The sequence below is a fragment of the Pieris rapae genome, chromosome 4 (assembly GCF_905147795.1).
Source record: "Pieris rapae chromosome 4, ilPieRapa1.1, whole genome shotgun sequence".
Lineage (NCBI taxonomy): Eukaryota > Metazoa > Arthropoda > Insecta > Lepidoptera > Pieridae > Pieris > Pieris rapae.
The window spans coordinates 6,591,929-6,609,514 of record NC_059512.1 but is presented as its reverse complement, the minus strand read 5'-3'; the positions used below and the strand labels follow the sequence as shown (position 1 = coordinate 6,609,514).

The 17,586-nt window shown below is 30.9% G+C and overlaps 2 protein-coding genes across 5 annotated transcripts; one reads left to right on the top strand and one right to left on the bottom strand.

The window, feature by feature from the left end:
• The first annotated feature begins 21 nt into the window (after positions 1-21).
• Positions 22-2,039, top strand: LOC111003087 (DNA-directed RNA polymerase III subunit RPC8). 3 transcript variants are annotated; one of them, XM_045634773.1, is made up of 5 exons: positions 22-154; positions 289-427; positions 1,033-1,216; positions 1,420-1,560; positions 1,820-2,039. In XM_045634773.1, the coding sequence occupies exons 2-5, from the start codon at positions 326-328 to the stop codon at positions 2,020-2,022; spliced, it is 630 nt and encodes a 209-aa protein (XP_045490729.1). In that variant the 5' UTR covers positions 22-154; positions 289-325; the 3' UTR covers positions 2,023-2,039. The 3 variants fall into 3 exon arrangements, with proteins under 3 accessions (XP_045490729.1, XP_022129141.1, XP_045490730.1); XM_022273449.2 differs by lacking the exons at positions 22-154; positions 289-427 and adding an exon at positions 434-610; XM_045634774.1 differs by lacking the exons at positions 22-154; positions 289-427 and having other exon boundaries at positions 1,033-1,220.
• Positions 2,040-2,202: 163 nt separating this feature from the next.
• Positions 2,203-17,376, bottom strand: LOC111003042 (integral membrane protein GPR155). 2 transcript variants are annotated; one of them, XM_045634771.1, is made up of 16 exons: positions 17,235-17,376; positions 16,953-17,068; positions 16,578-16,867; positions 16,174-16,475; positions 15,829-15,950; positions 15,397-15,562; positions 12,947-13,174; positions 11,889-12,041; positions 11,216-11,387; positions 9,890-10,048; positions 8,552-8,566; positions 7,905-8,031; positions 7,146-7,335; positions 5,848-6,023; positions 4,949-5,074; positions 2,203-4,603 (listed from the first exon to the last, which is right to left on the bottom strand). In XM_045634771.1, exons 2-16 carry the CDS (start codon positions 17,042-17,044, stop codon positions 4,411-4,413), a joined length of 2,511 nt encoding a protein of 836 aa, XP_045490727.1. In that variant the 5' UTR covers positions 17,045-17,068; positions 17,235-17,376; the 3' UTR covers positions 2,203-4,410. The 2 variants fall into 2 exon arrangements, with proteins under 2 accessions (XP_045490727.1, XP_045490728.1); XM_045634772.1 differs by lacking the exon at positions 8,552-8,566.
• Between the last annotated feature and the right edge of the window lie 210 nt (positions 17,377-17,586).

Below are 17,586 nucleotides of genomic sequence, written 5' to 3'. Positions count from 1 at the left end.
CGATACATGTAGTTAACTGTGATTTTTCCTGATTTTATTATTTTTGTGTAATACACTTGTATTAATATCAAGGATAAGTAATTTAGGGCAGCAATTCAAACTAGAACAAGCCAGAACTATAATCCTCAAAATTACGGATTTAAAAAACGATGTGGTAATATTTCTTATTTGAAGAGCATTTAAAGTTAAAACCCTACACAAATAAGAAAATTTTGTGGGCTATATAACATTAAATTAAATCACGCAGTGTTAATTGTTTAATAAATTATTATTTTATTTAATTTACAGATATGCATTGTCCTACAATGTCTAGCCAATTTCTGTCATGTATTTACATAACACATGTGGAGACAGGAGAATTGAGATATTTATTTCAATAGTCTGTGCCATACTACAAGTACAAAAAAAAAGAAAGTCAAAACTACATGTAAATATTTTGGTGAAGATTTAGTTTGGAAGAAATAACCTAAGTTTAATTTTTAAAATCTTTTAATTAAATATGTTTGTTTTGTCTGAAATGAAAGATGTTATACGTGTTACTCCTGATCATTTTCATCAAAGTTTATCAGAATCTATATCCACATTACTGAATAGAAAATTAGCTAATAAGGTAACACAGCTTTCTTCGTCTTTAGATTTTATTTAAGTAATGATTAATACCCATTTAGTAAAAGATTAGTAATGAAACACAAAATTTCCATAGAAATAACGCATGAGCTATGTCTATTGGTTAAGGTTAAGTGACTTCCAATCTTGGGATTATGCATTCAAATCCCAGTAGTGCTTTTTCAATTAAATTTTCCTGTATAGATAAGCTTTACATTAAAGAAATCTACGTGTCTTAGACCCACCTATTTGCCTTTAAATGTAAATTGATTAAATTGACAGACCCAACAAGTAAAGACTTCTAAAGGGTAATTTTTAATTAACCAATGTAATGATTCCGTAAATAGTTTTAAAATGTTGACTGAGAATTTATATATTTTAAAATTGTGATGCAAATTATCTATAGATTGCTATTATATTTTCCAGGTAGTTTTGAAAATAGGTTTATGTATTGCTTTATATGATATAACAGACATAGGCCACTCTTTTATATTTCCGGGCGATGGTTCATCACATACAGAAGTCAAATTCAGATACATAGTTTTTAGGCCAATTGTTGAAGAAATACTAATTGGAAAAATAAGAAGTTGCAGCAGGGAAGGTGTCCATGGTGTGTAAGTTAAACATTATCTATAACAAAACATTAGTAGTTATTTTCTTTTGTAGGTTAATTTCACCACAAGTCACTTAAATATACTGGTAAAAGAAATAGTTTTTATTTGAGTATCATTAGAATTAAGGGCCTATGAACTAAAAATTATTGAGGAAAATGGTAGGTTCCTACTTAATATTGAAGTATTTGCTTTATTTCAGTAACTATGGGATTCTTTGATGATATTCTAATACCAGTCAATGCACTTCAACACCCATCACGGTTTGATGAAACAGACCAAGCTTGGGTTTGGGAATACCCTAAGGAAGATGGTGAAAAACATGATCTATTTATGGATTCAGGTCAGTAACAATCCCTTGAAGGTTATACTTAATGGTTTAGGGTTTAGGCCCTAAACTTTAGGATTTAAAAAAGTTAATATTCCAGTTTGTGCGTAATATGCCCTAAGCATGCTTCTATCAAATTTTTTTAGGCACATTCCTGTAAACAGATATAATAATGCAATTTTGGATGGTTTTTGTTTTCCCTGTAATATTTACCTTTTGTAATGACGTCTCCTTTTTATTGCTTTACTTTCTGAAAGCTTTATCTATTTTGCAGGTGAATCAATTAGGTTCAGAGTTACGAGTGAAGCTTTTGAGGAAATTTTACCAAGTGGACCACCAGGTTCTGAATGTACAACACAGACAGTGGCCCCATATAGGTTAATTGGTGGCATAAATGAACCTGGTTTAGGTTTACTGACCTGGTGGGAAGCACCAGAACAAGATGATGCTGAAGAAGATGAGGAAAATGATGAATAAAGAGAGTTTACCAATTTTTTATATTATTGTTATTCAACCTTGTAAAGTGTCTACTTGAGGAATGTCTGTTTTGAAAGTTGTTCCTTAAAAGAAATAGTCTATAAACAAAAGTTGATAATATTAACCAATCCAAATATATAATCCACCCAACTGACGAAAAAAGACGAAAATAAAACATAATTCAACTTGCTACAACACATTATAATTTGTATACTTTGATAAATAGACAACAAAGATTATATTTTTTCCAGTACCAATTATTACCAAAGGCTATAATTTCAATGGTATATGATAACAAGCAAAATATAACAGCCATATTTTTATCACAATTGATGCAACATTCCTATAAGTATCATCATTCTTAAAATATTATAATTATATTTACCAAATGCTTTCTCAAGCAAACGGATATTATTAGAAAAAAAAGTGATATTCTTATATATATTTTAAAATACCACAAGTGCAAAATAAATTAAAAGTGAATACAAAAAAGTTATCAATGAGATTGATTTCATCAATAAGAGTAACTAATATAAAAATATACCATCATTCAAAAATAATATCCTAATGTTTAAAAAAAACAATAATTAGCCCAACCAATAAAATAAAATGCCTTCTCAGGGGTCCTTAATTAAGTATGATTAAATTAAAAGCAAGTATATAAATACACATTAAAAACACCTACATACATGCATATATTATACTAAATAATTTTAATTTAGGGAAGCATATTGTTTATATTTTTAAAATATGTAATTAAATATGAGTTAAAGATAGTTTTCATTTGACTAAATTAGTTATATGGCGTTATATATGTATGGCGAGGATTTTTACTTTATTGGTTGGGAATTAATTTATTTCAACTTTAGGGTACAGGCTTTACTTTCATAAAATATCTCAAAGTAAACATTCACAGCACCCAAGGCATGTAACTAATGCAACTAAATTTGTTCTTAATACTACAACCAATCTTTGTGACTTTGTTCAATCTATGATAATTAATATTGTAAATCACATACAAAAGCACAATAGAAACATAGTCAAAAATCTTCTAATTGAGAAATAGCAACTCATTCTGAATGTAGCAATGCGTCCGAATTACCTGGGACCACTTATCCATTCAAGTGTAGCTTAGTTCACACCGGTTAAAACAGAAGTTTCTACTATTATCGGTGCAATGCCACATTTTACAAAACCGACAGTTAAACTTAAATCTATTATGGAATATGATTCACTATAAATAGAGAGCACTATGAGTAGAGTTGGGTAACATGGGGAATTATTTTGAGAAAATTTAAACTTTACTGCAGTATCCCTTTTGACAATTGACTGAGATTTGCTGAAGTGTACATGTAAAATGACTATATCATATTTTAAAAACGTTCGAATATTTAGACATTTGAAAAACGAATTTGCAACAAGGGCTCGGTAATTAGGCGGAAATACGCATCGCGGTATTTACCCATCTCTACTAAGGACTTAAACAAAATAAATACTACACAAAAATCATCATAATGTAAGTACATAATGGTGTATCTAAATGCTCGATCACCCGTCTTTAACACAGCAAACTTGTACAATAAATATAAAACAATCAGTCAAGAAGATTCAGCTTAATGAAAAAACATGTTATTCAGTCAAAATCTGTTATAACGACATCGAAGGGACTACTCATATTTGGTCGTAAAATCTGATAGTTGAAACAGACGATGAGGTTGTTGTAGTACCTTATACAAGAATTCAGCCGGGACATTTGATTTTTGTCAATATAACCGGTATGTTGTTCTAAACGATGTCGTCGTAAACAGTTTTGACTTGAAATATTTAATTTTTAAATAATGTTTTTGTTGTGCTGAGAATATTATATTGTCACACCTAATATATATAGACGTGAGACACTAGTCCTGAAAATATTTCGGTTGCGTAATAAGAACGGGTTAATTTACCATCTCGTCAAACCCAAACAACCTGAGACTAGGTGCAAGATGCAAGAAAATTAAGTAGAAGTTAAAAATGAGTCACATTTTAGGCAAATATTCTTAAGTAAAATCAAGAAACATTATTCTGAAATACATACGATTAATAAAATGTTTTTGAGCAAAATACGTTTTAAATATTAATAGAAAAATAAGATATTTCAAGCAAATATACATAAATTACGTTAAGAATACAATTATTCTTTTCAATTTTCTTTATATGGTTTGGTCATAAGCTTAATTTAGAATTACCAACTTTACGAAATTAATAGTTGTTCTCTCGAACATTTTTTTCTCAATATCATATTCGCGATACTAAAAGGTCTAGAAGTAATCAATGAAATTATTTCCATTTTTGAAGAAGTTATGTCCGTATACAAGTTGGTAGATCAAATTACTAAGCGATTATAGTCTATGCAAATGTATAGAGCAATGGTGAATTTGTGAAATGATGCGCCTTATTAATATGTGATATAAGTCTGCCATCTAGTAAATGTCTTCCGTAAACAATAGCGGCGTGTTCATCGGCTGCCAGTCCGGTGGAGACTAACCAACGAACTAAGCATGACCCACGAAATACTCCATGGTAGGTGCGCATGCGCCATCTTATAACAAGGGCATAGAATTTCATTTTTAATGTCAAACTATGTTAGTAACTTTACCGTGAGTTCGACATAGTATTCGCTTATGACGTAATACATTTGTATGATAAATCTTATAATGTTCTTGGGGAAATAGTATTACTTTTATAGAATTTTAAATATATATTTTTCGCAAACATTTTCAATTATTTTATTAACTAATGGCTAAAAATAAAAGAAGAAAGCTTGTTTTTATAATTACTAGCAGATATAAAATAACAGATAGACTAATCATCAGTATCGGAATAATTTGTATAATCAGTTAATTAGTGATAGAGATTTCTCATGTAATATAAAAATATAGTTTACCGTGTATCCTTAGCGATGGCTTCCTTACAGCGTTCAAGGTGATGCGTAATAAACTGATCGCACACATGTTTAGTTTCAAAACTTAATTCCTCTATTGAGGGCAGTATCACAGTGTCTGCCCCGTGCCTGGAAATTAAAAAGAAATCAATTCAATTGTGTTGCCATTACAAAATAAAGCAATTACACAGTTAATTTATGTACCGACTAGTTAATATCAAATTTCATTTTATTATATTATTGGATTAATAGTATAGTTGCTATTAATAGGCTAATTGATTGTGAGGAAATTGTAAGCGAGTGCCACTTTAAGTTCTGTTTATGTTATTTTCACACGTATATTCCTTCCTTTAACATATTTTTATAAGTATAAATAAAATAAAAAAGACAATTGGTTATCATGAATTAAAACAATATATGATAGCGGCTAATTTGTTAGTGTGTACATACGCGACATTTAAAAGACCTAGAGGTAGCAAGCTATATATGTGACGGTACATACATACATCATTTATCTACACTAGTAATAAAGAGGAAAGATGTGATTAATAAACTCAAACTATGAACCGATTTATAAATTATTTCACTCTTAAAACCAAGTAATATTTCCATAATAATTAAATTAATAAATGCCCAGTCGGACTAGTCGTTAGTAGATCGGTTATCTGTATGTGGACTCTGTTTCCGCACTTAGACGCCAATAGGTCCATTGTACGTAAAGTCCTGCCTAACTAAGCCAGTCTAACTCCTTCCAAAGGCACAGAAGCTTCCTAGGCGATGATTTCTGTACGTTGTTTAGCCACAGACTTGCACGTACGCACGTAGAATTTTTTTTTTAATTTTGTACGCTGTTAACATTAAAGCTTTAAAATATTTATATAACGCGTAAATAGATCACTTACCACATCTTCTTGAAGTACCGAACAGCTGGTACAAATATTTCTTCTGGGTCAAGGCCAAAGAGGGCAAACATAACAAGGGCTTGCCCATATACAGCTGCCGTGTCCAGAAACTGTATCTCTATGAAAACTCCCGCCTGGTCCTTACGCAGTACTCGCCATGTTGTAAATGTTACGCCCTGTATATAGTCTTTATTACTTTTTTCCAATAAAAAGGCGAAGAATTGGGGCTACCAATAACAGCGCTGTTTAATATACATACAATAGTCTTATAATAATTATTATTTTTGTTTCAGACACAGAGTCCACATTTAGAGATGTATAACTTCTGTATGTTAAAACCGATTTGGATTTTGACCCGAGTCATAATAAGAGCTTAGTTTTTTTTAAACATTTTTGTATTTTTTTTATTGTAAAGATGTATCTGTTTTTTTGTTTTGTTTCCAAATAAATAAATAAGTCTTAACTCTGAATTTAGTACCAACAATTGCGATAGTCTCTATGTATACCAGTTTGATAATGAAACCCAGCCGTGTACCAATGGACTTTTTAAAGCGCAAATAACATATGTTCAACGGTATATGTATTCTTAAAAACGACATATGTCAGGCCCATTATGCTGTTCCACTATAGAAATATGACTAATGTAAGAGACATATAAGTAGCTCTATCCCATACTTCAATATTAAATTCAAAATCAAAAATTCATACAAATACTTACATTAAACCTTTTTATCACTACATAGTATAAAACAAAGTCGCTTTCTCTGTCCCTATGTCCCTTTGTATGCTTAAATATTTGAAACTACGCAACGGATTTTGATGCGGTTATTTTAATAGATAGAGTGATTCAAGAGGAAGGTTTATATGTATAATAACATCCATTAAATAGTGGAGAAGTACTGTTATTTTTGAGGTTTCTAATGTGATATCGTAAATAATTACATTTTTTCCGTTTGTATTGCAAACGCAGGTTGAACCCTACGAGTTTTATTAGGTAAGTATTGTGCACATTGAAAAGGTCTATAGAAAAGTGATCGTATATGTCCATCTCTTATTTCGGATAACCCACATTTTTATGTACAACGTTCACAGATTTTCTGTAGTGTATTTAGTATCAGCATTGAACCCGTGCGAAGCCGGGGCGGGTCGCTAGTTACTGTATAAAATGAATTAAACTAGCTCACTGGCTTGTTAATATACCAAATATTTATGAAATATATCGTTTGACAACAAAAATAAATACTTTAATATTAACGCATCTGAATTATAGATCAAATATTATTTTTTAATATACTTACAATAAACATAGTGAGGTTATAAGCGATGATTAAAACAGTGTGTTTCAATAACTGTCCACCTCTTCCTCTTGACTGTTCTGGTGGCACAAGACCTAAGGCGCTGGCAGCCTGATCCAAGGCGTTCAAGTATTGACAGGTTTCTGAGGTGGTACAACGACCCTTTTGAGATGCCGGGCACGCACATTCCTTGCTAATATTTAATGAATCAATCAGAAAAATATACAAAAAAAAAACAAAAAAATATAAATTAACTAGCGGATCCGATAGACGTTGTCCTGTCTACACGTCTTTAATTTCAAAATTTCAATTTTTAATAAGCCATTTTGATGAAAATTATTATTCAAATGTTATGACAATATCTAACGATCCAGCACATGGTCACACACGATATAACACAATGATAACAAAACTTTTTTAAAATTTCGAGACAGACTAAAATTAAAATTCGAATATTATTTAAAATTTGACACTGCGATGGTAGCGCCGTCTGTCGGATCCAATGTAAAACATTCCAAAATCAACAACAACTAATAAATTGAAAATTAATTAAATAAACATTGTCCAGCGGACAAAATTGTGAATCTAAACCATTCCCAGATCCCCTTGAACACACACAAAAAATTTCGTCTAAATCGGTCCAGTCGTTTAGGAGGAGTTCAGTCACATACACACGCACACAAGAAATATATATATTAAGATTTGATGTCTCCTTATATACAAGGACTATGTTTCAGTATTTTGATAGAAAAAAATATTTACCTATTATTACCGATATCTTCAATATCCTGTCCCTCATTTATATTCCCATTTTCACAGTTCGGGTCATTATTGCAACATGCCAAATTTTTGTTTGGAGATGGAGTTGCCGTTATAGTACCGTAACACCCTGAAAATTTATTTATTTATTTATAATAACACTCCTGCCTTAACAGGTGACCCTAGACAAGAGTGAACAATAAGTAATATACTTTACAGACGAAACAAAGAAAAAACCAAACATGAAATTACATATTAAAAAATTACAAGAAATGATATAGAAACTACTATAGGCACTAACAAATAATAGAACTTTTAGGACAATTAAAAAGGTCCGTTAACCAATGTATTTCGTTAAATATTAGCAAACTCCTATTTATTCCATTATTAGAAGTATTATTACTATGTTATGCTACATCAGTGCTCTTTGTAAAGCATAAATAAAAATAAGCAATAGTTATAAAAAGCTACATTAATTACAAATGTCATACAAAAAGCCACGATTAAATTTTTACGCTTACAATATTAAAAGGAATACATAAATATCAGCAAGAAAATAATTATAACCGTGTTATTTATTAAATGATATTTTAATTACTTGATAAGTAATTTTAATATTAGTATACAGTATAAAAAAAAGATTAATTTACCTTGTTCGTCTGTGCCTGTATAGAAAAAAATAGTGGTTAATAAGTTATAGTTACTGTACAGAGACCCAATTAAAAGGTGCTTATATATGGGTTAAATTGTTAGATTTAGGGCCTGTTTCACAATGTATGGATAAAGTACCAAATAGCTATGCAAGACAAATTATTCGGAAGATAAAAGTTCCGAATAAGAAACATCGCGTTTCGTGACGAATAGCGCTAACACAACAACAAACACTAGTTTATCCTACCAATTAGTAATAAATAGCTTATTTGGCTCTTATCCGGGCATTGTGAAACAGGCTCTAAAAGTTAGCTATGAGTATAAAGTAAGAAGTTTAAAAGTAAGAACCATTCCCATAAAATCAATAGTTCAAAGTGAATTATAGTTTTAATTTTTAAAATTAGACACGAACATAAATTACATTTCCAACCAAATGTGTAGAAACCGCCAAGATGTTGCCATAAAATAACTTAATTAATCCATCAAGTAACTGTACGAAATATAAACAAATGCGTTGTAAGGGTCTCCTAGACGGACCATTTTTTCACGAATATGTATTAGCTGCAGGGGTGTGGCTGGTAGCATCACGGCATTTATGCAATACTCGGTAATATAACAAAAAGTGCATGCGTACAAAGTACACATGTCAGAAGTGAAACTTTTTTGTAAATTAATTATTACTAAGTAAAAGGTCCAATACATGATCATGTATCAGTATATGTATTTGTATATCTATATTCATACTATTTACACATTTGTATATGTGCTAATGATAATATAAATTAATAAAAAATATAAGTTTACTGCACGAGATGTTGTGCGACTGAATTGTCATCTTTAGTTCTAAGATTTAACCACTAAACTAATACATCAACTAATAGTGCGTATTTTTCTCTCCCTTTCTCATTCATTCGCTCTCTCCTTTTTCGCAAGAACGCTGCACATCTTCGTGACGTTTCGTAAAAAATTTACACTCATACGCCTAAAGAAGTTACACTTCAAAAATTAGTTAATATTATCGAAATAATATAAATAATTGTATATGAATCTAAATAATAATAATCTAAGCGCTACAATACTGAATGGGTCTTGGCCTTATACGGCATTGGTTTCTTTAATATTTTGACAAGTAGGTGATCAGCCTAATGTACACGGGTAATCGCATTGAGTAAGAGAGACAAAGAATATTCCATTGGTAAATAAAGATTTGAACATAAAGATTCGAAAATCTTTCAAGCACATAATTATTATGAGAGACTTTACAAGAATCGATTACTCTCCGATAAAACATTGTAAGAGAAAGTAAAATGTCCTCTTTAGGAATTCTTGATACATACTATTATTGGATATGGATTGCGTATGGGATGTCGGTTCAGCGTTTTCCACCAAGCTGGTGGATTCATCCGGCGGCGAGGTGATAGGGGAATCAGTGAGACTCGAGAACTGAGCGCTGCGGCGTCGGAACCTCACGTACAAGATTAAACAGCCTGTTGACACTGGAATGACAATTTAATTCTCAGTCAAATTATTATTTATGCAGGACTATGGACGTCTAAAGAAAAAAAAACATTTACTGTCCGTTTCTGAAATCATAATAACATGTACGTTTATATTGCGACTGGCGCGGCTATTGAGTACATCTACAACGTGTTTTTTTGCTTTTTATTTTCGTTATCCTGTTTTATTTTCTTTATCATAGTAGTTGGTAATATAATAAAATATATTTATAATTAAATATCTATAAATATATGTATCTTATACATATAATATAACCCTAGATTATAAACTTTGTTCACCAGAGGTGGCTACACGTGTGAGGTGAAAGGAGATTACCGATACAGATTGTTCACCTACATTCAGCAAATAAATAAATATATATATATATATTTGAATATTATTATTATATTATAAATAAATGAATATTATTATTATTAACTTTTTTGTTGTCTGTACTATTCTGCGGTGTATGACGTCACGCAGCCGTTATTGTGACAAGGTTCCATCGCAATATCAACGGGCGCGGCTAGTACATATAGCTACCGTTTTTTATCGTCAATTATGTATTATGTTTTACAACATAAAGATAACCTTATGAAATGAGGAACACACTTATGAGGAATACAGATATTAATCATCTTGGTTAGAGGCTGGTGCCTATAAAAATTTCGCCTGGTAATTATTATATTGTATATTATTATAAAAACTTCTTTCGATTTCGTGCCATTTCACATTCGTTTTCGTGTTCAATATCAAATTTATAATATGGAATGAGATGTTAAAGAAAATAGGATTGCAGGATTGGAATATTTGTTTCCAAGAATTTAATAAATATCTAGGTATAAACGTTAATAATACCTATTACAGAATTTACGGCTGGACTAGGTACTAAAGTAAAAAGGAAAATATAACTAAAGCATAGTAGTATTATGTGATCCATTAAAAATAACGTAGTGTAAAATATCAAAGCACACAGTTACAGAACATATTTATGGTCACATTGCGACCGCAACGTATTTATATTCCGCTTAAATAGGAATGTCTTTGACGAAATAACAATTATTATATATATACAACCTTTCTATCCAAAAAGTGTGTATTGTCATACTCAATAAGATAAATATAGACTGCCTTTGTGTACCTAACACTACACCTAAAAATCTCACCCGTAATGCAAAAGAAGAGGACGCTCAGCCGAATAGCGTCACATGCATCAGCATTGATGCTAGTCCCAGCCTGCTTGGTGATCAGCAGAGCTGCTACCATGACTGCGGGAGCGCCCCACGCCACGAACGCCAGTACGGGCCAAAGGGTGACCACGAAACATGGACCACGGCTCTATACAGGAAAACAAAGATATATACTAGATAAAACATACATAATGCTATTAAACAGTAAAATGTTGTTATTTAGTTCTATAATTTAAAATTCTAGAGAGAAAAGTAAAATCCAGTAGAATTTCCTTTAATATGTGTTAGAAGAATGTGCTTTAACAGCGTCACACGAGGTTAAAAAAACCCTGTTACGTTTTTGCGAAAGTATAAATGGCGCGACCACAGATCAGCAAAACTTTAAATATCTAATTGACACTAGAAATGTCAATCCCCTTATTAAAAATTACAATAAAAACTTCTTGGTGATAAAAACTCTTTGGAATTGATCGTTGACGATAAAGTCGTAAAAGAGTAATTATAAGATTGTTTTATTTACGGAGCGATGTTGTTTTTTTTAATTTCAATATAAATTACGAAACTTAAGAAAAATATTAATGAAACTTATAAAAATTAAACTATAGTCTCTTGTTTCTTCTAAAATAAATATTGTGCACACTTCACATACCTCCAACATAAACAGTCCCACAGAGAGCATAGATGTCCAAAGGAGGCAGGAATAAACACTAAACATCTGCAACGATTGCTGAGTTATCGTACTCCAGGTGGGTGTAAATGTTTTCTCGGCCCCGCCCCAAATTATACTTATAGCCAATAATATCTGTAAAAAATATAGGGTAGGCAATTTAATCTACATTATAGTCGCTACGTACGCTGAGTATACATACAGAATGGATTTTTTCATGTCACGTGTAGAAAAAGTATGCTAAAAATATACCTAACGAAAATGATAAAACCACGAAATCTATATACGACTAAATTGTACAAACTGATTAACTCACTCGGCAGTTAGATTCACGAGTACAAGATCAAAATGTAACTATAGCATAGTTGTGATTGTATTTCATTTTCAGCTTCGAGACACATTTCATATAATGTCCAAACGTTTCAGTATTCAATCGAACAATTTTTGAATTGGGGTTTTGTAAATAAATTTGTAAAAATTAAAATGTGTTACGCATGCGTTATGGTAGAACTGCTATTAAAAAAAAATAACAATCCAGTTGTACTACAACCCGGATAGAGAAACAGATTAGACGCTCAAAGAAATCCATCGACTATTACGAAGATTTTTTATTCTTATTTTGATTCCATCTGGCATTATTATGTATTAGGGAGAGAGATTCCCCCCCCCCCCCCATGTAACGCGCCGTAACGTTCTTCTTTACCAAATAGTAAAACGTTTCGTTACAACCCAGATACTTATTACTCCTTATAAATTATCGGAAAGTCGGAAAGAATATTAACAAAAACGCATAATTGAACCCCCCGCCCGCATCGTACCGTTTTATCCCCCCCTCTTATTTTCGTTACGTAATACATACTTGAACACTCGAATTTGAATAAGGGAGTACCTAATACTAATAAATAAATAATTAGATATCATTCGTAGACGAGAATATAATTGTATTATAATTATCATTACTATGCCATTGTATTTGGTTAACATTACTTGAGCACTATCCAAAGGCGTTTATATGCAACAAAATACCGGATTTTGATTACCTGTGTTAAATTCAAGCAAAGTGTCAGTCGATGCGGCATCCTTTTGTATTTCCATGTTACAGAAAAGACAATAAGCACCCAAAGAGCAGCTATCAAAGCTACTATGGATATATCAAATCGGAACGCTATTATTTTATCTGCATAATCATTGTTCATGGTTATAACTTCAGCAGACAGGAAAGTCATTGGGGCGGATAAAAACGTACATATCACCATAGATGACGCTACCTGAAATGGATTTATTGCAATATAAATAATATTTATGTTCTAGCGGCGACCCGAGGCTTGAGGCAAAATAGGAGAATATGGTCAAACAGACAAAGCGTGTGATAATGTCATTCCCATATAAAGTCGTTTCCCTGACGAAATAGGCCATTTTGTCTTAAGCCCTTGCTGGATAAGTATCCAGTATTGTAAAATATGAGTATATTTTACAATATTTTGTAAATAAATATAACCCATGTTAACAGTAATAGAACATTCTACAGTTGAAGCAACTACGAAACCGGTCTAGTAGTTTTTGAGTTAATTTATTACAAACATACAATTCTTTCTGCTTGATAACTATAATTATAGATACAGAAAATAACGGTGTCACTGAGAAACCTACAGATATAAATATGTAATTATATTTTCTAATACCAACGATAAAAAACAATAAATGTTAAAAATAGCATTAAAAAACCATTAGTTTTGGAGACGGATAATTTTGCACAATATTTCTATTGTGCAATATTGAATACCCTCTTTGAATCCAAACGTTCAATAATATTTAGCAATAAGATTGAAAAACCAATATATGTACGTCAATATTTTCATGAGAGAAACATGTCTGACGACTAAGTTATGACTGCATCCGCCCGAAACAGTAAACTGAAAAAATATTGCGCAATACTAATACACAGTACAAAGAATACATATTGCGCAATAAAATTTCAGATCGCTCAAACTTATGTTCAACGATTGCGCAATTTTTCAATATTATCCCTACACTCCTATTAATATTGTAAAATCAATTATATTGTGCTGTACTATTGTAGATGTATGGGCCGGCTAAAGAAAATAGAGGTATCTCTCTTAAATAGCTTCGTCTGTATGTCTATAGACACCTTCTCAAAAAATCAATTAAATATATCCTGTTGCTACAATAATGCTACTTGAAGCAACAATTTGGCTAAGTTAAATTGAATTTGACATCAGGGAAAGAACGATGTTATTTGCATTTATTAAATATATATAATTCAGACTTAAAATTTGCCCTATGATTAAATAGAGCAATTTGAGAGAATAGGATTTACGTATATATTTTACATAAAAAGCTGTGACGCCAGCAATATTAATGACCTACAAATAAATAATACTTAAAAAGTATAAATATCAATTTAATATAGAAAAACAGGATGTTGCTTAAGTTTCTTGTTACATAAGCTCAAAGCCATTAATAGTTCATTAGCATAATGTAAGAAAATTAGTTTAATGTAACTAATGCATTAACATAAATCTTGTAACAACAGATTTTTTGTTTATAGCTAAAATATATTATCTGTTTAAATATATATAAATCTCCTGTCACGATGTTTGTCCGCGATGGTCGCCTAAACTACTAAACCGATTTTAAATTAAATTGGCACCGTGAGCAGTCTGGTCCAACTTAAGAAATAAGATAGCTTAGATCTTTAATATTATAGTCGCAATTTTATTTTATTGCAAATTATTTGTTTATTATTTGATACAATTCTAACAGATGGCGCTGTGCTAAATGTAACGTTTTACACAAGCTCTCTACCTTTCACATAAGTTCTCCTACCGTTTCCCTTGAATAGTTTACTACTATGTAATATTATAACCAAAAACCTTAGCCACAGCAAAGCTTGGCCGAGTTTGCTAGTCTGGTTATAAAACGTGGCCAAACTGGTTTCATTGCTTGATTGAAATAAAAAAATAAAAAGTTATTGACACTTTTCCATGTTTTTTATTAAGATTTAAATAACACATATACTGAAGGTCACATGACTGACTGACTAGTAGTTTAATTTTATGATTAACTAATTTTTAAATAATTTTTAAGATGAAAATGACCTAGTGTGTAATAAACTCAGATTACACTATGCTAGGAAAAATTAAATAAATTTGTATTTTTTAAAGACTCGATTGCATAGGTAATATGCATAGGAAACTTTATACATATGTGTTCCATATAAAAACTCAATATAAATAAAGCAACACATTATCATATTCAATTTTTATTTTAGCAAGAGCTGTGGGGTGTAGTTCTATGGATTCTCCTTAATTGTTTACTAAATAAATATTAAATACTAATAGACTTAAATATATAAAGGGATTCAACTAGGCTCTGAGTTGAAAAAAATAAAGGTTCTAGTAGGTTGTGTAAAATCATTATTACACTAAAGTATTACCCGGGACATAAATTAAAAAAATGTATTTCTTACCAAATCAATTTCCAGTTGATATAAGTTAGAGAAGACAAAAACAGCTGGTGCAGTTGGTATTGTTCCATACAAAAATGCATAAGTCGAGAGAGACTGTGTGTCAGTCACATTAACACCTGCATCTAATCCACTAACACATTCACGCATTACCACTGGAAGTACTATCCTGCAAATTACAGAATTATAAAGGTAAGAGATATGTGGTCATTAGCAATAGTGTGCTTATGCAAGAAAACAATATTTTTTTAAATTATAACCATTACAGTTTAACACCTATAATGCATGTGGTATTATAAAACACCACCAGTACCCATAAATAGCTGAAACACTGTGAAGGATAAATTAATACATTTATTAATATGACTAGAGTATTCACGAGTATGAAAGCTCTATAAAGGAATTATTTTAGATATTTTTAAATGTAGAACTTACAATTTAACCATAATTAGCACGCAGGGCAAGACAAGTGCAGATCCTCTTAACCGTGTGATTTGACCAACCATCCGAAGACCCAAGAGAAATAGAGCAGATGCTGAGAAGGATTGCCCAAATACCTTAAATAATTATATCAATGAAATATCAAAGTCATATCATGATCAATAAAACAAGAATAACTCATAAATGTTGAAAACAAAGTCTGTATAGTTAAACAAATTAAAATGGTCTTTTAGTATAGGTAATGTAATAAATACTGAAATTTATTAAACTGTGATTATTTTATCTTACGGCTTTAAACACTGGCACACAGAATACAATACAATAGGAAATGACACTCACATCCAATAAACCTTCAACATAGATGGAAAGTTTATGTTTAAATACTATGTTTCCAATTATACCCAGAATAGTCATTATCAACACTGGATTTAATATAACACCTCGAAATATTTGGTAAAGCATTTTCCATTTACTTATATTTTTCCTCTGACTGGAGTCTGATGCTGACCTCTCTATTTCTTTTTGTTTATTTATTTCCATTAACACAAAAGCTATAGGATTCAATATAGCCAGAGAAATTGGAGCCATCAAATACAAATAAAGAGCATATTCAGGATGTGTTTTCTCATAAATTGCATTAACTGAAATTAAATCATATGTATATAGTCATTTAATAATAATAAAAGAGATATAATCCTGTTTATAATATGAAATGTGTTTCAGTTTTTATTGTATGTACTTACTGATTGGATATCCCAAAGCAAAATCATTACTCTGTGTACAAAAAATAGCAAATATTCCCGCTCGTGCCAAATTCACTGGTTTAGATACAAGTATGCACACTATAATGACCCCAAAAAATACTAGCCCCTTTGCTAGCAAAATTGCTATGAGAAACTTCCAATTCACTGTACTAAAGTCCAAACGAGCAAGGGATAAAAATATTAAAGAAGGCAAAGCAAATGTGCCTACAAATGTAGCAATACCCTTTGACTCCGATTTTGATACGACATTTAGTCTTCCAGCGAGATATCTAGAGCAAAGTAGTAATAGATTAATTCAAATAAGTCTTGTATGGAGTAAATATATTATTCATAAAATTTACACAATATACACACCCACACACAATGATAGTGAAACACTGAAATAAAGCTGGATACAAATGATCGGTTACAGGATCCATTAACATCGCAGAAGTAGAATTATCCATTGTGCTGTAATTGCGAGGTAAACACTGGAAGATTAAATTATAAAGTAATATTTAAAAATTCTCGAACACCAAGCATGAAATACTTCTTTGAGATATTTATTGTTATTGCAAAACTGAATGCAAGTCTAATAGGGCAATAGACTAGTCCCTTGCAAAAGATGATTTTAAAATATTCAACTTATTTTCTTACATGTTCGTTTATGCATAAAATAAAATCAATATTTCAAAATTATTTGTTCTTATTAGCCATGGAACTAAAATTGATTTTGAATTTAAATTAATTAAACTTGATTCGGATTAATTTGTACCAAGTTATGAGTTGTGTTAGAACTTAGACTCTATGCTCAGTGTTGCCAACTCTGATTTTGAAAATTACGTGGGCCAGATAAGAAATTCCGTATTCTGTAATTTAGTAATAATTGTATAGGAAAAGTTCGCAGATCTACGTACTTTTTTATGAGTGAAATGAAGAGGGTAGGGTAGGTAAAACTGAATAAAATGGGATTGTTTTTTTTAATGTTTATATTACTATCTGGTAAATT